A 27,293-nucleotide genomic window follows, 5' to 3' on the forward strand; every position below is an offset into this window, starting at 1 on the left:
TCAATTAATTAAACTAAAATACTGTGCTATTGAAATTAGAATTTTTTTAACAAATTTTGTAAATTATCCCATACAATAAAATGTGATGTTTTTCTAGTTGTTCTCATTCTAATTGTGCTTATTTCCATATGGTTCCAATCACTTTTTGACTCCTCTTTCACAGTCATCTTTCTGGGGGGGGTCAGAGGCACAAAAATAGGGACAGGTTTTAAATAGCTGTCTATAAACTTATAATATTCCTAGGATAAAAGGTGTTGTGTTACCATGCATTTTCTGAAGAATTTAAAGTCTGAAATTCAAAAGTATGTCAAAATTTAGTGACTTCAATCCTCACTGATCTGCCAGAAAGCCATATATTTTATGAGGAACAGACCAAAAATATGAGCTAAAAAATCTGGACATTCTGTGAAAACTGGACATTCTGTGAAAACCTAAACAGATGAGAAGTATGTCCCCAGGACTAGCAAACCAACATCAGGCACTCACTCCCGTCCTCCCCTGCTGCCACTCCAGTGCCCGTATCTCTAAGCACACAGGTCATCTGGGATGCAGTAAGGGTTTTATTTCACTGCACCACATGGATTGTATATTTCTCCCCATCCTAAGCATTAGTGTACTTCTCCATGCACAGTCTTTGTCTGTGACTGATACGCTAAGGTTTTGTGTTAAACGTACCTTTTGAAATGGTTTAAATGTGGTGTTGAATTAGGTCTGTTCTGTCAGGTACTTCTGAAAACACTTCCTTGTTTCTTAATAGAAACTGACAGTTCCAAGGATTGCAGTTATGGTCATCAAAATATGACATGAACCACACATAGTACAATAACGGAGAAATATATCTAGAAATGCATTAAGGCACGAAAACAAGAATGCAAGTCAAACTATTAGCAAGAAATGCTAAGAACCAACTGGCAAAAATGTTTAATTTAAACAAGATGTAGCAAGAAAGTGTAATATTTTGCCTGAAAATAATTTTGAAACATTGGGGCTCAAAGACACTAAAAGAAACCTGCATGCATGCTGTTAATATATTCGATTAAAAAACATTAGTCATTGCTCACAATAGAGGAAGTGGTCATCTTGGTGTCAAATGCTAATCTATTTTTTTTTTTTTTTCAAAACAGGTTTATTGTTTTAACATACAAGAGAAATATCATAACAATTTTATACAAGTAATTAAAAATAGATATGATTATAACATTCAACAAAACAACTAAAGTATTTACAAAGACATCCACTACAATCAGATCAATTAATTAAACTAAAACACCATGCTATTGAAATTAGGATTTTTTTAACAAATTTTGTAAATTATCCCATACAAATGCTAATCTATTTTTCACTATAATAAATAAACCTTATTTTCACATAAAGCTAAATTAACAAGGATTCAGATTGTATACACTTGTAAGCTACGAACTCCTCAGACATAGGTTTGGTTTTCTTTAGCACCAGTAATATTACAGAGAATTGCTGCATGGTTAACTGAAGGCCTAGCCAGACAATTAACCATTGATTGTATTATAACCTCCTCTCCATATATAAGGTATCCTCCCATGGAACTCTTGTCAGACAGCCTATGTGATCAGTTACCAATCTGCACCCTAAAGTACCAAGGCAACAGCCACAAAACACATCATCACAGCCTGATAAGAAAACTTACTACTTTTCATGAAGACACTTTTATTAGTACACTACATCCCCTTAACTGAGAATAACTAAAGACCATCCCAATAGATGAAGCTGTCTAAAGAGTAGGACATAACATTCCTAGGTGTTCTAAATACACCAGCACACTCAGAACAAAAAGAGTCAAAGGCAACCCTGCCCTATGTCTATCCTTAGCAACTAAACAACTTATGAAACAAAGCGACAAAGCATGGAAGGCCCAGATAAAAAATAAAACAGTTCCTGCTTTAATAGCATATAGATGACTAAGAAAACAACATATCACCAAAAAGACAAGAAAACCTACTACCCAGCCAGTCAAAACATAAACAGAAATAATCCAAAACTGTTCTGGGCCTTGATCAATAAACTGTCAACTCCAGGACAAGCTACAAAGCCAACACCAAACACACAGAAACAAAATGATACCATAGCTAACCACTACAATACTTATTTCACACAGAAGGTTCACTCATTAATCAGCCAGACATCTATTCAAGCTCTTTAGATCCCGACTCAGTCAAATAATATCCTTGAAAATTTCTCCTTCCAGCCAATTTCCACAGATACCATAAAAATACCTCAAACAATTAAAGCCTATTACAACTGCCCCTAACAATCTACCTCAGGAATATCTTCAAATTGCATCTGAGGCTATTACATATCAAGTTTTAATTCTGATAAACAGATGCATATCTGAATATAAATTCCTCTGGCTATGGAAAATAAATCATTCACTATTCAACTGCACGAGGGTAGAATCAATACAGATCTTTCAAACTATGGGCCAATGCCATTTTGTCTCTCCTAACAAAAATAGTTTTACTACATAGAGGAAGACAAACAAGTGTTTTCATTTCTTGATCTGATTTTAACTTCATTTCACTAGTTTGTATCTGCTTCACCTAAGGTCTTTAAGCCTGTATTTAAGATTCCAGTACATAGTTCCACTGCATTTTTGCTGTTTTAAGTGCTCTAACTCTTCTTCTTCTTTCGGCTTTTCCCTGTTAGGGGTCACCACAGCGGATCATCTATCCGCTCATGATTGGCAGAGGAGTTTTACGGTGTCGAGTTGCCAGCCCAGCGCCCAACCTTCCACAGAAGCCACACACACGCACACACTCACACCTATGGCCAATTTAGAGTGTCCAATCCACCTACTGCATGTCTTTGGGATGTGGGAGGAAACCCATATGACCACAGGGAGGACATGCAGACTCCGCACAGAAGGCCCGCCAGCCGAGAATCAAACCAAAGAACCTCTTGCTGTGAGGCGGCAATGCTAACCGCTGCACCACAAGTGCTCTAACTAACCTTTGTTATTAAGCCCTGGATTCATTCTTGTGGCCTGCCTCCCTGATTGTATGTCAGGCTAATTCAGGACTTGGCTTTGCATGGGGAAGTTCCAGGTCAGTCAGCACAGAGCTAAGGGTCTAGTTGTTTTTCCTTCCCACCCACCCTGTTGTAGTTGTGTTCGTAAACCTAGTGTATCTGTAGTTGTCTCCCGTTTATGACAATTTGGCTACATAATTCTCTCCCTCTTTCCATTTATTGGTTGTTGACAATAAGCAAATAAGTATAATTTTTGCAAAGTCTCTCCCCGTAAACTACTCACCAGGCTAAAAGCCCTTTGATAAAATTGCTTAATATTGAGTGCACTGATACTGCTTGCACTGATTTCAGTATCAAATTAGTGAGTTTTTTAACTATATTTTTTTACTGGTTCTTGCTGGTGGCAGAAAAACATTTCCAGGCTAGTTGCTTTGAATTGAACTTTAAATACTCTGTAGTGAGTCCATCCAAACATCATTCTACAACCAAACTTCATGCAGTTATACTTAACCCTGCCCCAGAGTCATTCCTGTCGGTACCATGGACCAGCACTTCCCTACAACAACAGCCTGATTGAGATGGGTATCTTGAGACAGTGTAAGAATTGTCTCATGCTGTCTGATGATCATCTGTTACTCAAACAGCACATCACAGGGTGTGAGAGGTGTACATATATAATATCCATGGAGGCAAAAATCTCACAGGAAACTCAGACACCAAAATCGTCAGTAGTACACCACACATCATACCTCTCTAAGGCCATCACAATACACATAATTCAGAATATGATGGCATTCAAAAGATTAATGTTCCTAAATCTCAAAGACCTCCAAAGCACAACACAGGGACAAAGAGCACTCAGCATATTAAGCCTACTTACTCATATACCACAAAACATCCCAAAGACACAGATGCTGAGCCTGTAAGCCAGGCATTGACCCAACAAAACATTCTTGTTATAGGTGAATCCATTATAAAAAATACAGATGTGCCTCTTACCAGGTTCAGCAAGGAAAGAGTCCCAGTTAGCTGCTTGTCTGGTGCAGAATCCATCAGATCACGCATGCACTCTTGTCCTTGAACAATTAGTACCAGTATGACTCTGTCATAGTTCATGCTGCTGTCAATGACTTCAGGTGTACCTCCCTGGATGACATGAAGAGAGGCATGATGGAGCGCTCCGACAATGTGTCCAAGGCAGGTGTGAACCTAGTATTGGACAGCATTCTACCTTCCCAAGGATGATGTCACAATATGAGCAGTCTGGGAGGATATGACTGACAGACTACACTGCTTCGCCAGGTTGGCCTGCATCTGTCCCCTGTAGGATTTTGACTACTGACAAAGATATTGCCCACCCTCATAGTGCCTTTTTTTAGGCAATGCTAACCTGATAAACTTACCAACATAATGAAACAAGCAATGGAAAATATGAAGGTGTTACTGATCAGTGCTTGGAAACCGAACAAGAAATTCCACATCCTACAAGCCCTTCTAACTTTGGAGGACAATGACATCTGTGTAGTGACCGAGACATAGTATAAAATAGCAGAAGCACAAAACACTCCAGCTGTGCAGTGCTATAGCACCTTCCACATGTTTAGACCAGCCACTGTGCAGGTGGTAAAAAAGGTGGGGGTGTATTGATTTTTATGCAGAAGAGATGCACATCAAGGGTGGTAAAGCAGCATGATGCACTAGAACTTCTTCATGTCCAAATAACCATCAGAAAGGTCCCATATCATATACTAGCCACTGTTATCTTATATTTGCCATATTGTCAAACCACTTCTCTTCATTCAGGATGCTATACCCCCCAACCAGTGTTCACCAATACCTGAATACATTTACTAGCATCTCCCGGCTATATACATTTTGTGACACTACTTACCCCAACCTCCAAACCTCTAATATGGAACTCTTTGACAAAATAATGCCACAATGCCTATCTACAAGAACTAGAGTCACTCAGTATTAAAGCCAACACCATTTCCCTAGGTGATCTAAACTATCCAACTATAGACTGGGAAACCTGCACCACCACTAGTGCACACATACAGAGATTCCTGGACTTTGTCAGTACAAATACCTGGAACAATTAGGCAGAGTACCCACTAGGGGGAAATAACATCTTGGAGCTTGTCCTTAAGTAATATGGAAGTATCTTGCATCATCCCTTGCATATTTTCATCACTTGTTACGTCTGACCATAAAGCAGTCTCCTTTGAAATAAAACTGAAACTAGAGATCCCTTCCGCCAAAGGTACCTTTAGAATTTCTTTAAAACAAACTACCTACACCCAAGTGATACACTGGCAAGTTTCAAATCCCCACTAAACCCATTTAACACCACTGAATCCACAGAAATGTACACCACCACACTATACCAGCATGCAAACAGCTGCACTGATGCAATTGTACCTTGTAGAAACAAATGCAGGACAAACTCCAGAAACAAGCCCACATGGTAGAACCATAATATCATCAAGTTTACAATAAAAGGAAATTAATTTTGACCAAATGTAAGAAGAGTGACTCCCAGAATGTTAGAGCCCTTGTCACTGAAATAAACAAACAACTCAGAAGCTTAATAAAATCCACCACAACCAAGTTTGAGGCTAAAATTGCTACTCAAGCCAAAGACAATCACAAGACATTTTTTACTTATGTTCACAGTCTCAAAAGCACAATGCAGCAATGTTACCTACACTGAGGCTGAAGATATAGCAAATCTACTGGCCGATAAAGTTAGCACTAACGTTACCCCTCCCCCAATCTGCCTCTCAAACTATACCTGAAACTGCCTCACCTCCAGCTATCACACAAGACCAAGTTCTAAAAGCTAAAACACTGCATTGATGGGTCCTGACAATATCCCTGGATGCATCTTAAATAGCATGAAATATGATTTAGCCTCTCCCTAACAACACTGTTCAGTCTCAGCCACACTCCTAACAACACTGTTCAGTCTCAGCTACACCCCTAACAACACTGTTCAGTCTCAGTCACATCCCTTAACAACATTGTTCAGTCTTAGCCACACTCCCTAACAACACTGTTCAGTCTCAGCCACACCTTTAACAACACCGTTCAGTCTCAGCCACACCCCCTAACAACACTGTTCAGTCTCAGCCACACCCCCTAACAACACTGTTCAGTCACAGCCACACTCCCTAACAACACTGTTCAGTCTCAGCCACACCCCCAACAACACTGTTCAGTCTCAGCCACACCCCCTAACAACACTGTTCAGTCTCAGTCACACTCCCTAACAACACTGTTCAGTCTCAGCCACACCCTTAACAACACTGTTCAGCCTCAGCCACACCCCCAACACTGTTCAGCATCAGCCTCCATACAGTTTTTGTAGCAAGTGAATGGAGAACAGCTACAGTCATTCCCCCTGCATAAGGGAGGACCTTCCACAGACCCAGGCAATTACAGACCCATAAGTCTGACTAGCCTCATATGAAAAGTCATGGAAAGACTTATCATAGAATTAATCAGTCAGGACATAGTGAACCACCAAACAGTGGACACATCTCAGTTTGGATTCATCAAGTGCAGGTCATGCTTACTCAGCCTGGTGGATTTTTTTAAGAAGGTCACCAATGCAATGGATGAATGCAAAATGGTACACACTACACACAAAAACCTGGCCAAAGCTTATGACATAATTCCCCACTCAAGCAAAGTAGAAGAGCTAAATAAACTGGGAATATATCCCTGTGTCCACTGCTGAACTGTCAACTGGCTCATAAAGAGGATGCAGATAACCAAAATAGAAGAAAATACCTCTACAAAGAGACCAGCCAGCAGTGGAGACCACCAGGGTTCTGTGCTGGGAATTCTCCTGTTTGGCATCTACTTTTCCGAAGTAAAAGCCAATACCAAAGGCCTCTGGCTGGCTATGTTTGCAGATGACTGTAAGCTAGAAGCAGTCACTGAATTCCCAAATGACTTAGCCATTCTACAGAAAGGTTTGTTTCCATTAAATATCTGGTGTTAAAATCATGGTCTGAAACTAAATGCCAAAAAAATGTATTATGGTATCCTTTGTGAAGTCATCTACCCCAGAGAACTACCACATTGACAATACAATACTCCTCTAAGAGTTGACCTATAAGTCTGGGATTTGGGAACTTACGTGGACAGTGACCTAACTTTTGACCAATATGTGTACATTGTTGTAAGATAGTCCTTCTATATTGCACAGCTTATAAATATAGGGATTGTGTCTAGATCTAGGGATGTCATTGTACCCCTTTATTCAGCCCTTATTAGGCCAATCATTGAATATAATGACCCCTTTTGTATCTTTTCAGCCACATGCAGCAACTGAAACACCCATTGAGATACCTTACTAAACAAGGCCTACACAACATGTTCTACATGGACCAACTCAAATCCTTCTCTCTATACTTGATATCCTACAAACTGCTTAGAGGTGACCCGTGACTGGCGTACAATGCATCCTCTGACCCATTCAAATTGTATCAGAAATATTGGCACAAGCAATTGCTGCAGAAGCAGTATCAACAGAACAGTTTGAAAGGACAGGCATATTTCTCAGAGAATACCGCTGCTGTGGAACAGGCTTCCCATCCACATAAAACAAAGTTCATCCCTGTCCATATTCTAGTGCAGCTGGGGTCAATGGATGGGAAACAGACCCCAGGATTGCACCCTGTACTACTAAAAGACAGAGGCAGCTCCTAAATTCTTTATCCCATGCATGGGTCTCTTCAAGTTATCTATGGTATGATCCCAGTTATTGTCATTAGGGGTAATGCATAATTATCAGCCATGGGATGGGTCCAGCCAATCTATAACCAAATGGGACAGGTTAATTCAAGCACAAAATAGAAACTGGCTAGGCTGAAAATGGCCTGCAAAGACAGCTAACCTAGTACTTCCCTATGAATCTATGAAATGTATTCATAAGCAACTTCTGAAACATGTAATAGAAAACCAGCTTCTGTTTTCAACCAACGCTGTTTCCTTCCTCATCTCTGCACAATTACTGCTTTGCTGAACTATAATACTGTGATCACCCATAGAAATGCTGGAACTGGACTCTCTACTATCTTCCCAGACTTATTAAAAGATTTTGATACTGTCTCCCACCAAAATCTCTTACATAAACCCTCATTCTTAGGGCTCACCAACTTTTCATTGCAGTGGTAGCATAGCTACCTCTCAAATGGAGCACAAGCAGTTCTCCACCTTCTTACCAATAAGTATTTGTGTCCCACAAGGATCTATACTAGGCCCCATACTTTTCAACATATTCATCAATGACCCCTATATTGCTCCAAAAAATACTACCCTAGTTCAATATCCTGATGACTTGACCCCAATATGCTCTGTCAAATCCCTCTGTAAACTCCCAGACCTTATACAATAATTCTTTTTATTGATCGAACCATGGCTGAATAATTTACAATTACTTCTAAATGCTAAAAAGCTGAATTATTGCTTTCTCCCTGAAACACATCATTACCAAAAACACTATTCACTATTTTCTCTGCCAACAATATAATGATAAAATAAGTAACATGCAAAAAATTACTGGTCCTCAACAAGTAAATACAATACTACTATGTCGATGGAATTTTATAGTCTAGAAAAAAATACTAATCACTATAACCAAATCATCTAATACTGCAGGTGACTATATTCAATTAGTATAGCTAAATTATGGAAGCACATCACACTGGCGGTGGTGCTGCGGTAGCGTTGTCGCCTCACAGCAAGACGTTGTGTCGTTCGATTCTCAGCTAGCGCGTCTTCTGTGTGGAGACATGCATGAATGGGCATACCTTCGTTGAAGGTTGTGCGTCAGGGCTGGCAAACTCGGCACGTAAAAAAATCTCATGCCAATCATTAGTGGACTGGAGTTCCGCTGTGGTGACCCCTAACCGGGAAAAGCCGAAAGACACAAAACAATCACACTACCAATGAAATCCATTCAGAAGATAAACTTAACACAACTAAGAGATCACCTATCAAATCAGTGGATCTGCTCATGTACATCGCCAAGGTAAATGCCACTGTTATCTTTAGCTTTGCCATATTGTCGAAATATTTCTCTTCATTCAGAATTCTATACCCCCTAACCAGTCTTCACCAATACCTGAATACTTTTACTAGCATCTCCCGGCAATATACATTGCTTAACCCAACCTCTAAACTTCTAGTATAAACGTTATGGTAGCCATAATTATTTATCTGACAAACCCAATAATACATCTGTACAAATGCTCAATGTTCAACATCTCCTAATGCCGAAGTATATTTTATATGGTAACAGCCGTCTCTACTTTCATATGAATGCAAACTAATTAGCAAATGTATGTGTATTTGTTAGTGTGTAGTATTTAATGTCTCTTCATGTATATTACTGAATGTCTGCTTAAAAATGTTTGTAATATGTTAGAGCTTTTCTCCTCAGGTCTCCACTGAAAACAGGTTTTTGACTAAACCCAGTCAGACAAGCTTGGCAAACAATAGCAAATAAATAAAACAAAATTAATAAAATAAAATACTAGGAGAAGTTCATTCTGGAGGGTTTGGATATTTAGCTAGCTACAGGTCCTGGCTATTTGCTTGGAGATCCGTGAAACAAATATTGAAAAAGAATTGAACTATTATTTATTTGTGTATTTAATTTATTATTTATGTATTGACATTTGTTTACTGGGATGTCCAAATGGATGAAGAGCACCCATTTTCAGCAGAATTCTGCGGAGAAAAGCTCCACATGCTTCAAAATGCAACACATTTAAAAATCAGTAGCAAGACATACATTGCTTGTATAATGCAAGTACATTAACTTAAGTGATCATATTAATACCTGCAAGGTGGAATGCAAGTAGAATGCATCTCCAAACTGAAAGCAATGAAAGGAATACAGGAATATAATTTTGATAAGAATTTGATACATACAAGGGGGAAGCAAATACAGTGTAGTTGCAAGCTAAAAAAAAAAAAAACAACTTACATCTATAAGTATTTAGACTGGAGATGGCAGTCTGGATAATAAGAAAGTGAAAGGAAATACTATTAAGGTAGCGAAGAGTTTATCCAGGATAGGACCAGGAGCAGAGCCAAGACTTGGTTAACAATTCCTTTAGAGTGTGTTTGAAGGTATGTAGGTTCTGGTTACATATGACAGGTAGAGGTACAGAATTCCAAGTCTTAGCTACCATGTAGGAAAACAGGGCGAATCAACGAGGTTTTTGTTGATTCACAAATGGAGATGAGTTGTTTGTCATCTAAGCGGAGAGGTCTATTAGGGTGGTAGCTAAACAGAATGTTGTCAAGAGCAAGCCAAGCAGAAGGTTTATCTGTTATTTATGTGTGGTAAGTAGGAGAGGTGATGGGAAGGTTCAAGACACTTTAATGTTTGGAGTGTTCTGCAATGGCTGGTAAAGTGCACTGTGCCAGTTGGGAATTTTGTACACTTCAAGTTTAGATTTTAGTGAGGTTAGCAAGTTGGTAATGACTGGAGCTCTTTATAGGAGTGAGGTACAAGGTATGTAGTAGCAAAGGTGATTTTAGTGGCTGTATTTAAAAAGTGATTGCATTTATAAAGCATTCTAATTTTTGGCAAGTTTTTTTTTTATATTATTTTGAATGTGAAGACTGAATTTGAGACTGCCATCTATTGCCATTCATTGCAATTTTGTGTGGGAAACTACTTCTATTTTTTGTGTTGTTTAATTAAAAAAAATTTAAAGCTGGCTTTGTCTTGACTGTGTATATTATTGGCGAGAACAGGAGAAGCACAGTTTTCTTAGGATAGAGAACAAGCTGGACATTAGTGAGCTAAGTCTTAAAGGATTCTTGTGTAATTTATTGGAGCTGTATCACACTATTAGAAAAACATGTAATTGTGGAGTCAACCACATATCAGATGACAAAAGCTTGACAGGAGGAAATATGGAATTAATTGAATGTTACGATATTAAAAAGGATGAGTCCAACAATGGAGCCTTGTGGGTCTCCTGTGGTGTTGTCATGTATGAGGAAATAGAGCTTTGCCATTTTACTGATTGCTGTCTATTACATAAGTAGCTCTGGAACCATATGAGTGGAAGAGGTGGTAGACCAATGATTGACAGTTGCTGCAAGAGTTTAGAGTGAGAGACTGAATTGAAAGCCTTAGACAGATCAAGAAATAGTTAGGAAACAAATTTGTCTGACTCCCTTGTTCTATTTATGGTGTCCACGAAGGACATTAAGCAGAGGTTGTGCTATGGTCAGTCCTAAGCCATGGTGAATAAAGGTCAACGGTTGATTCAGAATGGTAGTGGAGAAATTGTTTGTGGATGCATTTTTCTCGGAGTTTGGAGAGAGGGTACAGTATTGCAATGGGTCAAAAGTTAGATACTTCAGTCAAGTTCCCACCTTTGTTGAGAGGGATGATAGAATTCACATATAGATCTGCTTATTAGGTTACTAACTGTGTAGGCTATGGATGTTGTGACACCCCTGCTCTAAGCCAGTAATAAAGAAGCCTGAATCCTCACCGCTGACACTGGTGAGGGACGTTCACTTGGAACAAAGATACGCAAACACAGTATTTCCAGATGCAGCTCTCTGCTCCAAGCACAATTTCCCTTAAGAATACACAGGGAAACACACTCGGTCAGGGGTCTGGTTCCCCCCTTCTCTCCAGGCCCCCAATAAGACTCCCCACTGGCATAGCTGTACAGTTGAATCCTCAGCCAAGCATCCAAGCCAAGTCCTCCACCACTCTCTCTGTGAATCCAGTGCTCTGTGTCCCTGCTCCAAGTAGCTGGCACACACACTCTTTGAGATTTGATTTTGATGCACACACACACACACACACACACACACACACACACACACACACACACACCTGGGAAAGGATGGAACAGATTTACTCGCTATGCCCCTCTGCCCAGAATATAAGGTAGCTATTGCCACCAGACACTCCAAAGCCAGCTACTCTAAGGCTCATACAAGGGTACCCAATTATACTGAGTGAAATTAATACTAATACAAATGGTAGTGTTTGACCAATACAGTAAGGCTTTCAGAAGCGGCCACAGTGCCATCAAATAAATATAAGTACTCTCAAAGGTTAAAATATTCTCTTAAGGATCAGCCACAATGAAAAGTTTAAATATATTTAATAATAAATAATAAACAAACAAGAAAATGCTGACTATTTATTTGCAATAAACACCAGTGATTCAATCACAGGAAATATTAAAATAACACAGATGAATAGATTCACTCAGATACAGAAAAACAGTACTTAACTAAACTCACTACATTTTCCTGACTGATCTAAAGAATTACAGTTCCCTAGTTCACTTATCAGAGCAAGGTAATATGAAGTGGGTGAGAGATTCTTTTATGTCAGGTTCCAAAAAACAGACTGCCTTGAGACTTCTGTCTCATCTAGTTTTAAAACACCATTTTAGTCCTGGATTACAGAATGACATCACACGCATCTGGCCATCTAACTTCTGGTTCCCATACCACCCCCTTTATTAGCTTCCGAACCAGAATCTAGCACATATGTGTCAATAATACACACACACACACACACACACACACACACACACACACACACACACACACACACATCTTTGTTAAGATCTGTTGCAGCTTCTGGAAGTCATAAAACAATTTCAAACTTCCACCCTTCCAGAGTAGCAATTAGTTCACAGCTAAAGACAATACAGAAGGCTTCCTAGTACAGACTTTTTGTCTCTGGCTGCATTGAGACCTGCGAGATACAATGTTTTATACCAAGTAATTTAATTTCAAACTAATTTTTCAAAGTTAGATGGACTGAGATTAACCCCTTCACTTCCAGTATCCTCTGTTGCAATGTATTTATTGTATTTATTTCAATAGTTACCATACAGTCTGACATACAGGTATACTTCTTTTTCTGTCCAGCAGGACCCACTGTTGGAACATTTTTTAAACACAAGCAACTTTACAAATACATTTTAAACACAAGCACCTGTACAAATCAGCTTGACACACAAATGACATAAAATTATTTACACAACTCCAGCTAGCTATGCCAGCATATGTTACACATCCACTGCCCTGCTTCTCCTGGCACAGCTGGCAATACCTCACATTGTCTCAGAGGTTATCAGTGGAGGAGAGGCATGGTTTGAGTTTATGTACTACTTTTTTTATAGTGGTAGTAGGGACCAGTTTTAGGGTAAAGGGAGGGCTTGTGAGTGTTGGCTTGTCAGATTTCAATTTAGGAAGAAACTGTAGAACTGTTAGGAATGTGGTTTGGAGGAGACTGGTTAGGCATGATCTTGGGAAAGATAGTGTGAAGTCAGTAGAAAATGCTATCAATAAAGTAAGTATTGAATATGGTTGCAGTTTGTAGAGCAGAGCTATCAGGAGATGGATTCATGTCTGTTTTAGAGCCAGGATTTAGTAAAGAGCTAATAAAAGACCAGACATTTTTTGGGTTGGGATTATATTGTAGTTAAGTATAAAAAGGTTAAAATTGTTTGTCATTATTTACTTTTTTTAAATTAGATTATAAAGTTGCTCACAGTTGTCTAATATTTCTGCCATTTTTCCAAACTCTGTCTGAGGGATAGAGAAAGGCAGGGAGAGAGAGAGTGGAACAGAAAGAAATGATAAGATACATACAGAGTGATATAGCATAGAATATATTTGTGCTCTTAAGCAATGGAAAGACCCTGGTTATAGTCTAAGAGTGGAGACAAATCAGAAAAGCAACAGGAGTACAAAGGGGTAGGCAGTAAGCAAATACATAGACTGTTATGTCTGTTGATTAACTGGGGGGGGGGGGCAAGCACTAAAGGATTAGATCAATTCTTATGGGCTGAACTGGCCTGGGAGTTACAAGTGGTTATTAGTTCAGATAACCAAGGCAAATAAAATATATGTACTGAGACTCAGATGGGCAGTATTTTCACAGTGGCGCTGTCTCTGTGAGCTTTCTGTACTTAACTATTATATATATTCATCATTTACATCTGAGATTGGATAAAAGTACATACATAGCTCAGTGGTAGGGCTGAATGTTTTCTTCTCTGGCAGTACTACAATTCTGAGAAAAAGAATCTCTGGCTTGAGAGATTCTGTTTTGAGCTCCTTCCTCTGCATATTGTATCAGGGAGATCAAAAGTTGTTTGACAGTCAAGGGTGTTTTACCTAGGTTTAAAACAGCTCAGTCATAGACCTGAATGTTCTTTTCTCTGGTAGGATGCTAGATTGAGGTATTCTGTTTTGAGATCATTCACCTGTGTATTGCACCAGGGGTGAGGGGTGCAGACTTAGTGTGGGGTCAGACACCAAACGAGCATGAAAAGAGACTAATACATCTGCTAAATAGTTTAAGAGAGCATACTTTCAATAACAGCAAATGAAAATTAAAGTTGACAAGTCTGAATTACAAGTCATATTCTGACACTACAGGAACTGAAGCCTGACCAACAAAAAGACAAAACGACTGCGCAAATGCCAAAAGACATGACTGCATTACTAAGGATTCTAGGAGTTATACAGTATCTTATAAAGCTGATATCAAACATGTTTGCAATGACTGCGCTTGTGGGAAAGAGCGAGATACAGCCTGGGAATGTTACTAAAAAGTAGAAAAGATGTCCAGAAATGCTCAATAATCTAGTTACAAATGCAGTAAATTTAAACTACTGTACTGTCAAAAAAAACAGCTATGTTAAAAAGTATGTGCAACTGTCAGCTAGAATGACATTTCACCAGTGATCCTACAAGTGAAAAAAGTGAAAATATCAGCTGTCTATGGGTCAGAAGCATTTACAAATCTATAAAATGTATATTCTCAAAAAGAAAAAGAAATAATTTCTAACACTATTGTACAGATGTAAGAATTAAATAACTGGTAAGGAAGCTTATGTGTAAATAGACCAAAACTCCTTGCAAAACACATTCAGAAATTCTCTGTAGAATTAATACTGAAGATTGCAGAGAATATTACTTAACCTACAGAAAAAGTGAAAACAGAATACAGACTAGACAAAGAACTACACAAAGACTTGTGTCAGAACCATGGCCTTAAGCTCAATGCCAAAAAATGTGTTGTTATCCCCTTTGGGAAAAACCCGGTTCCCATGAATTACCACATCGATGTTAGTCCACTGAACACAGAAGGAGTTATAAGAGATCTGGGAACACAGGTTGACAGCAACCTCTCTTTTGACCACCACATGGCCACTGTTTTCAGAAAGTCCTTCTATGTGGCACATATCATTGCTAAGGGTTTTGCATCCAGGAAGAAAGAGGTCATTGTCGCCCTCTACTCTTCCCTCATTAGGCCAATCATCGAGTACAATGCCCCATTTGGCATGTACCTCACTAGACACTTGCAACAACCGGACAGGCCACAAAAGTACCTCACAAAGAGGATCCTAGGCCTTAAACACTTTTCCTATGTGGACAGACAACTATTCTCTGTCTCATATCACCTACTTAGAGGAGATCTCTGCTTGACTTACAAAGCCATGTCTGATCCAGCCCTGTCAGAAATGCTATATTTAAAGAAATCCCAATCTCTCCACACCACATGCTCCAGAGACCTCAACCTCATTACCACAATCAACAGAACATGCAGGAGGGACAGGTTCATAACCCACAGACTGCCCATGCTATGGAACAGACTTCCCATACATGTCAAGCAGAGCACCTCACTGTCCCTCTTCAAGAGAAATCTTGATGAGTGGATGGGAAATAGAAAATTCACACCAGGGAACACTCCAGTGGCTTTACTCGACAGAGGCACTGGGAACTAATGTCAGGTGGCACGATACCAGGGTAATCCTATGGACTAAGCTTGTAAAGGCTCCATGGCCATTAGCCTAGTACCACCTATGAACTACACATAACAAGCACTCCGAAGAGAAAATATTTAACAGAGAAATGTGGAACTGAAAACAACTAGAGATTATTTTGCATAATTCCATGTCATCCAATGACATACACACAAAGCTAAAATACTTCCAAAGTTTGTTCTAACACTGACTTAGAAATGCAGCTACTGAAATATGTTTCAGTAAGATTAGCATGACCAAAAAAAAGGAAAGAAATTCAAGATTTATTTGAAGGAAGAAATAGGTTCTGTCCAGGGTACAAAGTTCAAAGCTGGCAAAATAACATTTGCAATGAACTAAAAAGAAAAGGAAAACTTTCAGAGAAACTGAAACAGTCCAATGATTTACTTTTGAGTACTGTATTCAGCTTTGAATGTGGATTCATCCCACTCTGCCAGCCTGCTTCAATGAAACCTACATCCATGAAAGGTCAAGTAAGCAAGGATAGTGCCAAGACACTACATTATCCCTATACAACACCCCGTCTTCACCACAACCAGAAAAAAAATAGAAGCAGTACTTCCACTCTCCCTCTTTACAAGTCATAGCCAACTCCTAGAATGATCCTGCAGACAATTACTCTCCTCTGAATAAGAACAATACATGCAGGAATCCTGCAGAATTAATATTATCCCCTAGTCATCTCAGCTTCAAACTGGTAAACAACATACAAGTAACTCAATTCAATGCATTTGTTTTCATAAGCACTATTTGATATCATATCAGTGTCCAGTGGCATAGTGAATTATGCTCAGTGGAGACTAAAATGGGGTAAAAAAGATTTAAAAAAGTCATATCTTACAACAGTGAAGGCTATGGGATTCAAACCTACAACTCCAGCATGTAAATGGCACTTCCAGTATTTTACCACCCTAAAATACTTAATTATACCAGTGTTGTGCAAAGTAACAGAAAGCATAAATTAACTCCTATCCTGTACATACTTGCCTTTAAATTTTCTGTTCTTTACTTATCTAAAATCTGCACTCCTAGCCCTTCCCTCTCCCTACTTCAACATCTACTCTATTTAAGCCTCATTAGCTCTTCATCTTCCTTCCCCCTCTCCCAGTATTAATTGTAAACAGGCAACTTAGCAACTTCACTCAAGATTAAAACTTTACAGCTTTATCGTATTTTCTTATATTAATGTTCTATACAGTAGAACATTGTGCGTGCTTCTTCTTCTTCTTCTGTTGGCTGCTCCAGTTAGGGGTCGCCACAGCAGATCAACTGTTTCCATTTCTTCCTGTCCTCTGCATCTTGCTCTGTCACACCAACCGCCTGCATGTCCTCTCTCACCACATCCATAAACTTTATCTTAGGCCTTCCTCTTTTCCTTTTACCTGGTAGCTTCATTATTAGCATCTTTTTCCCAATATACTCTGCATCCCTCCTCAGCACATGTCCAAACCAACGTAATCTTACCTCTCTGGCTTTGTCTCCAAACCTTCCAACCTGGGCTGACCCTCTAATATACTTATTCCTAATCCTGTCCATCCTCGTCACACCCAGTGCAAATCTTAACATCTTCAACTCTGCCACGTCAAGCTCTGACTCCTGCCTTTTTGTCAATGCCACTGTCTCCAACCCGTATAACATAGCTGGTCTCACTACCCTCTGGTAGACCTTCCCTTTCACTCTTACTGGTACTCTGTCACAAATCACTCCTGACACTCTTCTCCACCCACTCCATCCTGCCTGTACTCTCTTCTTCACCTCTCTTCCACACTCACCATTACTCTGAACTGTTGATCCCAAGTACTTAAACTCATTCACCTTCGCCACCTCTACTCCTTGCATCCTCACCATTCCTCTGTCCTCCCTCTCATTCACACACATATATTCTGTCTTAGTCCTGCTGACCTTCATTCCTCTTCTCTCTACAGCATATCTCCACCTCTCCAGGGTCTCCTCCACCTGTTCCCTACTCTCACTACAGATCACAATGTCATCTGCAAACATCATAGCCCACGGGGACTCCTGTCTGATCTTGTCAGTCAACCTGTCCATCACCATTGTAAATAAGAAAGGGCTCAGAGCTGATCCTTGATGTAATCCCACCTCCACCTTAAACGCATCCGTCACTCCCACCGCAGAACTTTGTGCGTGCTACTATTGAATATATTAAATACTTTGTTACTGTTTCTGTCATTTGTATTTTCTGGGCTGAACCTGAAAATGGTCCATTGTGATCAGCGTTTTATATTAGTTAACAAAAAAATTACTTCAATAAAATAAAATACATTAATAAATAACTACTTCATAAGGTTACACAGACACATACACATACACACTCAAGAGCTACTGCATTACCCAACATACATATACATATACACACACACACACACACACACACACACACACACACACACACACACACACGCAAAAGTGTTAAAAAATAATATTACTTTATATAGGTTCATAGGTTCATACTAGGCTATCTGCCCAAGGGCATTTATAAGCCTAGCCCATAGTTATGTGGCTTTCGCCACCCCTTTAGTTTGAATAAAAACTATGGCTATCATTTTTCTGTGCCTCTGTCAAGCAGTGACACTGAAGTAATCCCTGGGGTATATCTGCGATCTCCCATCCATTGGTCAAGATTCCTCTTGAACAAGGCCAGCGAGGTGCTCTGCCTCACATGTACCGGGATTTTGTTCCACAGCATAGGGAGTCTCTGGGTGATGAATCTGTCCCTCCAGCACGTTCTATTTATAACCGTGTCAAGGTTTAAGTCTCCTGCCCTTGTGGTTCTGAGGGATCTAGATTTTTGAGGTGAAGCATATTCATCAAATCTGGGTTTGACATGGCCTTATATGTCAGGCACAGGTCACCTCTGAGCAAGCGGTATGAGATTGAATAGAGCTGGAGTTCTTTCAGTCGGGCAGCATAAGACATATTTTTGAGACCCTTTATCCTTTTGGTGAGGAACTTTTGGGGCCTTTCAAGCTGCATCAGGTGTCTGGTCAGATACATTCCGAATGGGGCATTGTACTCAATCATAGGTCTAATGACGGATGAGTACACGCGGCCGATGCCCTCCCTTGGTCTAGATGTGAATCCCTTCATGATCAGGTGGGCGATATAGAAGGTTTTCCTAACTACTTTAGCAACATGAGTGTCAAACGAAGGCTACTGTCAACTTGGGTCCCCAGATCCCTGATGACTTTTTCTGTGCTCAGTGGATTGCCACCTATATGGTAGCTAGGGGTAACCTTGTTTTTCCCGAAGGGTATGACTATGCATTTTTGGCGTTTAACTTCAGGCCATGGCTCTGGCACCAGTTATCCGTTTCTGTGAGGCCCTTCTGGAGGATATCTGTGTCAGATGTGTTTTCGACTATGGCGCCCAGTTTGCAGTCATCTGCAAACTTTGTCAGCCATAACCCTCCTGTGTTTGCTTGTACTTCAGAAAAGTAGATGCCGAACAAGAGTGGACCCAGGACTGAGCCCTGTGGGACACCCCTTGTGACAGGCTTTGAGTCTGACATGGCTCCAGCAACTCTGACCCTGTGGGTTCTGTCACTTAGCCAGTTTGCAACCCATCTTGTGATGTATGGGTTTACATTCAAGCTGATGAGTTTTTCGATGATACCTGAGTGGGGTATTGTGTCGAAGGCCTTTGCCAGGTCGAGGTAGGCTGTATGGACTGCCTTTCCCTCATCAATGGCCTTGGTGACTGTCTCGAAAAAGTCAACCAAGTTTAAGAGGCAGGATCTGCCTTTGACAAAGCCAAACTGGGTTGGATCCAAAGTCTGCAAGTTCCCTATGTCTTTATTTATGAGTTCCATTATGATCCTCTCCATGGCTTTGCAGATAAGGCTTGTCAAGCTAATGGGGCGGTAATTTCCAGGGTCTGTGGAGGCACTGCCCTTATGAAGTGGGACCACAGTCGCCGTGCGCCACTCCTTGGAGTGCGTATCCTGAGGTGAGGCTAAGATTAAACAGCTGTCCTAACTGTGGGTTTAATTCCTCGTTGAGTTCATGAAGCACACAGCCGGGGACACCATCCGGTCCCATGGATGCTGTGTTTTTTGCCTTAGTGAGGGCAGTTCTCACCTGGGCATTGGAGATGTTTGGGGGGCTACAATCCTCTGGAATAGATATCTCTCCTTTTGGAGGGGAGAAGTTTGCACTGAACCTGTCAGCCAGTATGTTAGCAATGTGTGTAGGTTCAGTAATTTTCACATCATATTGAACTAATTTTGAGCATATCTGGGAGTTTCCTCCTAGGTTTCTAACATAGCTAAAGAAGGCCTTATGATTGTCTTTAGAGTCCTTGGCGATTTTTCTCACAAAATTTGCCTTGGATGATTTTATGAGAGCTCTTAGTTTTTTACTTATAATGATCAAAGGTGTCTTACCTTTCAAGGATTTTGCTCTATCTTGTAGTAGCTTCCTCCTTTTGTTGTAGAGCTTGTTTATGGCTGGGGTCCACCAGACTGGATGCTTGCCTTTGTTACAGAGAGTCTTAGTTTTGTTTGGGATTGCCTGATCCATGCAGTCCTGTAGGTGCTGGTAGAAGGCATTTGTAAGTTATTCAGCGGTTTGAGTAATGTTTACCACTGGCTCAGGGGCCTTAAAGGAGACCACACTAGTTTTTAGAAGTGTGAAATCGGCTTTTGAGAAGTTTTTCACTGTGGTCTTTTTGTTTCAGGTGGGGCGGATGAGGACCTCCAGCGAGATTAGTTTATGATCTGATCTTACCAGTGAGGGGTATACTTCCGGTGTTGAACATTTTGATCCCATGTTCGTGATGATGAGATCAAGTTTGTTTTCTCCTCTTGTGGGGATGGTGACTAGTTGTTCCATGGCATTTGAGTTTATGAACTCCAGGAATCTTTGGGTTAGAGTGTTCGGGCTTGAGTAGTGTTCCCAGTCTATATTAGGGTAGTTGAAGTCACCTAGTATGATGGTGTTTGGAGATACATTTATCCCTCCAATGTTTTCAGGAAGGCCATGTGAGTTTCCTGAGTTTGAGAGGGTGGCCTGTAACATGCTACAAATTGCAGAGCAGTCTTGCCTATGGTTAATTGCACCTGGATGGTCTCCGATGCATCGTGCGTTGCCACCAACCTTGAGGTGTGGGTGTCCTTTATGAATATGGACACCCCTCCTTTCTTGGTGTTGTCCGGATTTTGGGGCCGGAACGCATGATATGAGGTGAAACCTGTTAGTGCTGGGGTGCTCTCAGGAGCCTTGAACCAGGTTTCTGTCACAGCACAGACATCGATGTTCTCCATATTGAGAAGGGCCTCGAGTGCGTGCATCTTGAGATTGAGACTTCTGGCATTGAGCAGCATTACCCTTAGTTTTTTCCTTTTGGTGTTCTAGGGTGGTAGGTTTAGAATTTGAGCCTTGCCTAAAAAGGCACTATGGGGTGGCAAGAGCCTTTGCCAATATCCGGAAGCCCAGGGTGACAGGTGCAAGCCATCCCTTGAGCAGCGTGGCTTGTCCAGCATGTCATCCCAGGCAGACAGACATTGGATCCCCTTTGAATGACACCAGAATTTAAGCCAATTATTAAAGCTGATCATCTTATCACTGTATTGTGGCATCATTCTAGGTGAAGGTAGGATACTGCTCAAGGTCAGGGTCATACCTGCCTGGGCTACATAATCAGAGAGCTCCTCGATGTCCCTTTTCATGTAGTCCAAGGAGGTGCGTCTCAGGTCGTTGACACCAGCGTGGACAATGACTGAGTCGTACTTGTACCTGCTGTTGAGAGACCTGAGTGCTTGCGTTATGTGGCGGATTCTAGCGCCCGACAGGCAGCTTACTGTGACCTTCTCCTTACTCAGTCTGGTGGCGGACGTCAGTGTGTCTGACTATGGAATCACCAATGACAAGTGTGTCTGGCATTTTGTTTGGCCTTAAGGGCTGTGGCTGTTTGACACTCTGACTGTGTGGTCTATGTGTTGCATGTGTTGGGTCGTGAGGTGGTAGTTGTTTGGGTGTCTGCTTTGGTGGCCTCTGCTGTTTTGGTAAATTTTTGATCAGAGCCTCCGAGTATGTCTTTGTGTGAGTATGTGTATGATTTGAAGTTGTGATGGTGCCATGTGTGACTGGGTATGTATTGTGTGTGGTTACCTTCTCCTCCTGTCTGGTCTTGCCAGTCCTATGTTGAGAGAGCTCAGCCTCCAGTTTGGCCGTATAGTTGCATCCCTCGCATGTATTTGTGTTTTGTGGGAGAAGGAGAGGATTGTCTGTGTACATAAGGCAATTGTAACATTGCCTCAATATTCCCAGGTTCACCAGTTGAGCTGGAGAGGACACTAGCAACTGATCCCTCGACATACTAGAAGTAGTAGATAAAGAGACTTTCAAAGGACTCGGGAAGTGGGTTTTAGGCTGGTGGGGTACTATCTATAATAAGAGTGCTTTATCAAGGTGCAAGTACTGTAGGAGTAAGTGCTAGGCTTTACAGATAGAGAAGAGTCTACTTGGGAATCAAGTAGAGATGAACTTTTCAGTTGTAGGATATGCTGGTTAGATCAGCAGTACAGTTTAGCGTGTTTTATAGCAGGGGGCTGAAGGAAGCTAGGAATTGGCCCAAAACGACCAATGGACTACTAGTTTCTGGCTGAAACTTCACCAACTCGGACAAAAGGTCGCAGTGCTTCCCACTCCCACTGGTAAGCAAAGAAACTTCCCTCCTTCCTAATAAGGCTATGGATCAGTAACAGGAACTAAAAACAAAGCCCAGGGATCAGCAACTCTGAAACTGGACTACTCTAGTTCAGTAAGGCGGCCAAACCAGAGATTTTTTGTTTTATTACAGAGATAAGGAAAAAACAGACAGTAAATGCTATAAATGCTGTAAATCGGCTAGCGCACTTTAGTGTGTAGCCTACAGAAACAATTTGCAACAATTAGTAACTTAAAGTGCAATAAACAGTGTAAAATGCAGAAATCACTTAAAGTAGCAGTAAAACAGGCGAAATGCAGTCGCTAGCTTAATAACAGTGGGAAAGCCACAAAAAATACTTATATCTGGTAGAAAGTCACTCTTTTAGCTCTCTGCTGCTTGGATCACTCTGCAGGCCACCACGAGGATCTGTGCTGAGTTGGTACAAGCTTATATTGTATTGCTTTCCTTTACATATTTGTGTGTTCAAGTACAATGCATTGTGATGAATGAACTATCCAATGAAGTGGGCTTCAACTGAAATGAGACACTTAAACAGAATGTACCATAATAATTTCATGACATGCCATCCTGATGTAACTGAATATATACTAGAAATAGCATGCTTTGTGAAAATAACACCCTCGTCTTTTTTTTACTGTGCCTGTGCTTTACCATCTTCACACACACACACACACACACACACACACACACGCACACGCACGCACGCACACACACACACACACACACACACACACACACACACACACGTTATTAAACAGGCAAGTCGCTTAATCAGACAGTGATCCAGTTCGGAGTCTGAAAAGGCCAATGGCGGTCAGTACTCTACCCATAAACAAATACAAACAAAAATAAATACAATAAAATAAATTTGTACATACCCATACGTGTATACCAGGGTGCAGATGTATACATTCTTATATCTGTACATATGTATTTCTGCAATACACAAGTTTTATGCTTGTAAACAAACACAAAAACATACACAGGTAGTTCATTGTGTGCATACACATGGGTTTATACCAGCTTGTTGATGTGTACATACTTATTAAAATGTGTATCTGCATATCTGTGTGTGCTAAACACAAACATGCCTTTCAGCTATCCAGACTTTCTCAGAATGTCCATATTTCGCCTCATATGTTTTCGTTTGCTCCTCATTAAATTTGCGATTTGCCTGGCAAATCACTGATGACTGAAGTACTTTATACCCTTAACCCTTCAAAAATGCATGTTAACACAAAACCTGTTATTTTGCCAACTTTCCAACTTTGTAAGAGCAAAATTTAAACTCTGTTCTCATTGTTGGACTTTTGTCCCCCCCCCCCCCCCCGTTATTTTAAGTTTTGTCCAGATTTCTTGAGCCGAGAGTAATGCACACAAAGTATTCAGACTTGTAAACAAAAACACGCACAGACAAGCCTGATTCATTCTCACCAGTGGCAGAATAACGACGAAGCTGCTAGAGCTGTTTATAATGTGGATAAAATGAACATACACCTCTGCTATGTGCCTCTTTGTTTCCCCAGTTCCAGTAATCCTCTAAACTGCCTACCTTCAACAAGTTCCCGGGTTCACCTGCACCCTCCTGTCAAAACTCAGCGATTTTGCGACGCGAGTTCGGGTCACCGTGGCAACCGCTTGACAGAGTGGACGCGCTTTCTGCAAAATGGTGTCTCTTGCGCTGTTTTCGTAGCGGCTCTTCGAACTGCTACAGTCGTGAGGTGGGAACGCACGGATCTACCATTAGCGTATGGCTCTATGGCCTGACATCTTCTCGTCTTCTGCTAGGCCGTTGAATGTGTGAGTGTATCAAATGTTTTGCTATGTTTACATTTATACTGTTTCCATTATAGGAGCAGCTACTTATAAATTTAATAAACTTTCGTCCACCTGTGTAAGAAGTGTATCAAAGGGAGTGGGCAAGGCAAATATTTATTAAAATAACATTTTGGTGGTGGTTATTATGAATCTTCTCTAGCCAATTGGCTGTTAGACGCTTAACAGTAACTAGGGTTACCACCTGTCCCACTTTGCGAGGGACAGTCCCTCTTTGGGCAGTTGTGTCCTGCAAAAAAATTGTAAAAATGGCAAATGTCCTGAGATTTTAGGACAAAATTATTTCCTATAGTTTATGTAATAGTTGCATAAAACAGTTATTCTGTATCTGAACCACTTAAATGTTATAGGAAACAGAATAAGCAGCTAAAACATTACAAGAATAAGCTTTTATCTAGGCAAAAAAGTGAAGTTCTGTTCTTTGTACTGACTGGCGGTATGTTTCGGCCTGCAAAATCTGATGTTTGCACCAAAAATGTCCCACTTTGGGCATTTGAAAAGGTGGCAACCCTAACAGCAACTCTCAATTTAAAAAATTCAGTCAAAAACAGAAACAAACCCGTCAACTCCTGAGCATTAAAAATCGATATACCTCTGAAATGTACTTCATTATGAGGAACATTCCTCATTTTGGGTCTTAAAAAGTCAATGTTCCTCAAAGTTCCACATTGAAAGGGTTTGTCACACATTCAGTGTTTGGAACTTTTTAACTGATATCCATGGTGAATAATTCGTCAAAAGAAATTTTTATGAGCATAAAGTAACAATACATTTTAACCATCTTGTGACCTTCATAGCTGAAGATGTTAGTAAGCTGTTAGAAGGTGTTCCACATTTTGCCCATTTGTTTCACATTATGAGAGGCAGTGCTCCTCATTTAGTTTCATAGTTGTGTACTAGGCTAATGGCCCTGGAGCCTTTACAAGTCTAGCTCATAGCAGTGCCCTGGCATTGTGCCGCCCGATGTTAGTTCCCAGTGCCTCCCCGGTGTGAACTTTCTGTTTCCCATCCACTCATCGGGATTTCTCTTGAAGAGGACCAGTGAGGTACTCTGCTTTACATGTATGGGAAGTCAACAGAGCATGGGCAGTCTCTGGGTTATGAACCTGTCCCTCCTGCGTGTTCTGTTGATTGTGGTAATCAGGTTGAGGTCTCTGGACCGTGTAGTGCGGAGGGATTAGGATTTCTTTAGATGTAGCATTTCTAACAGAGCTGGGTCAGACATGGCTTTGTAAGTCAAGCAGAAATCGCCTCTTAGTAGATGATATGAGACAAAGAATAGTTGGAGTTTTTTGAGTCTGTCCATGTAGGACATGTGTTTAAGGCCTAGGATCCTCTTTGTGAGGTACTATTGTGGCCTCTCCGGCTGTTGCAGGTGTCAAGTGTGGTACATGCCAAATGGGGCATTATACTCTATGACTGGCCTAATGAGGGAAGAGTAGAGAGAAATGATGACCTCATTCCTCCTGGATGCAAAACTCTTAGTAATGAGATGTGCCACATAGAAGGACTTTCTGACCACAGTGGCAATGTGGTGGTCGAAGGAGAGGTTGCTGTCAACTTGTGTCCCCAGATCTCTTATAACTCCTTCAATGTTCAGTGGGCTCCCATTGATGTCATAATTAGTGGGAACTGAGTTTTTCCCAGAGGGGATGACAATGCATTTTTTGCCAATAAGCTTAATGCCATGGTTTCAACACCAGTCATTGGTCTCAGTGAGACCTTTCTGTAGGATGTCTGCATCACTTGGGAAGTTCATAATGGCTCCCAGCTTGCAGTCGTCTGCCAACTTGATCAGCCAGAGTCCCTCCATGTTGGCCTGGACTTCAGAGTAGTAGATGCCAAACAGGAGAGGACCCAGGACTGATCCTTGTGGGACTCCATTCGTGACTGGTCGGCAGTCTGACTTGAAGTCTGCTGCTTTCACACTGTGGGTTCTATCTGTGAGCCAGTTTGCAACCCACCTAATGATATAGGGGTTGATGCTACTTTGGTGAGTTTATCAGTAATTCCTGACAGAGGAATGGTATCAAAGGCTTTGGCCAGTGTAAAAGGAAAAACTTCAAAGACCAATGCACGTTAGGTTCAAGCAAGGCACCCTTTATTACTTGCAGCAAGGAGACAAAGCATGTAGGTACAAGATTTATCTGGCTCTTCAATGATCAGTATGTTATTCTTATACAGTTCTCTTCATGTCACACAGAAAATGTTACTATTCTATTGCTGACGTAGTTGGACACAGCTTTCTGTATGTTTCACAGAAAATGTTACCAGACTTATTGCTGACATGGTTTGATTATTTGCTGTCTTGCAAAAACATTTTGAGAAAAACAACCTGGCCTTGGGCTTATTTTAGCCCACCTTAACTTTTCAATTCTTCAATTGTACAGTTCTAATACGTGTTACATTTTGTCTAGATTCAAGGTACATTTCTAGCTTTAGTACAAGTAATGCTGACTATGGTTTATACTTTCAAGCATCTATTGTTTTCTTTATCAAAGCTTCTAGCAGCTGCATATTTTCTCATGGTATAAGCAGAAATTAAATATCTCTTTGTTAAGTTTCCTGACATTAGCAGAAATGAAATGTTTCTTGTTTTTTTCATGGCATTAGCAGAAATGAAATGTCTCTTGTTAAGTTTCTAATAGCTGTGTAGATTCATGCGGTTTGAACAGAATAAATGTATTAACCCTTTTAAACCTCAAATGCACTAAGCATGCATATTACTATTATATATTTTTCTAATATTTCCCCCCCTTTTAATACTTTTTTTCTACTTTCAAGATAAGCATAAACAGTTTTTCCTTCCCCTAACCTCTTCCTGCTCAGGATTTGCAGTGAAGAGAGTAATTTAGTTTAAGCTCATGAAAGCATTTTCAGTTTTTTAGCAATTCTTCAAGTTCAGCATCTTGGTAT

At 40.6% G+C, this 27,293-nt stretch overlaps 1 protein-coding gene across 1 annotated transcript in view; it reads right to left on the minus strand.

The window, feature by feature from the left end:
* LOC122800365 (radial spoke head 14 homolog) overlaps nt 1–24,086 on the minus strand; it is a 355,258-nt gene extending 331,172 nt beyond the window's left edge. Inside the window, exons 1-2 of the mRNA XM_044069814.1 lie at nt 23,976–24,086; nt 23,420–23,477 (exon numbers count right to left, since the gene is read on the minus strand). Of these exons, the coding sequence (XP_043925749.1) occupies nt 23,420–23,453 (34 nt within the window). The 5' untranslated portion in view covers nt 23,454–23,477; nt 23,976–24,086. The remainder of the gene's footprint in view (nt 1–23,419; nt 23,478–23,975) is intronic.
* Nucleotides 24,087–27,293: the final 3,207 nt, after the last annotated feature.

This window comes from Protopterus annectens, chromosome 4.part0 (assembly GCF_019279795.1).
Source record: "Protopterus annectens isolate FY-2018-M chromosome 4.part0, PAN1.0, whole genome shotgun sequence".
In the NCBI taxonomy this organism is placed as follows: domain Eukaryota; kingdom Metazoa; phylum Chordata; order Ceratodontiformes; family Protopteridae; genus Protopterus; species Protopterus annectens.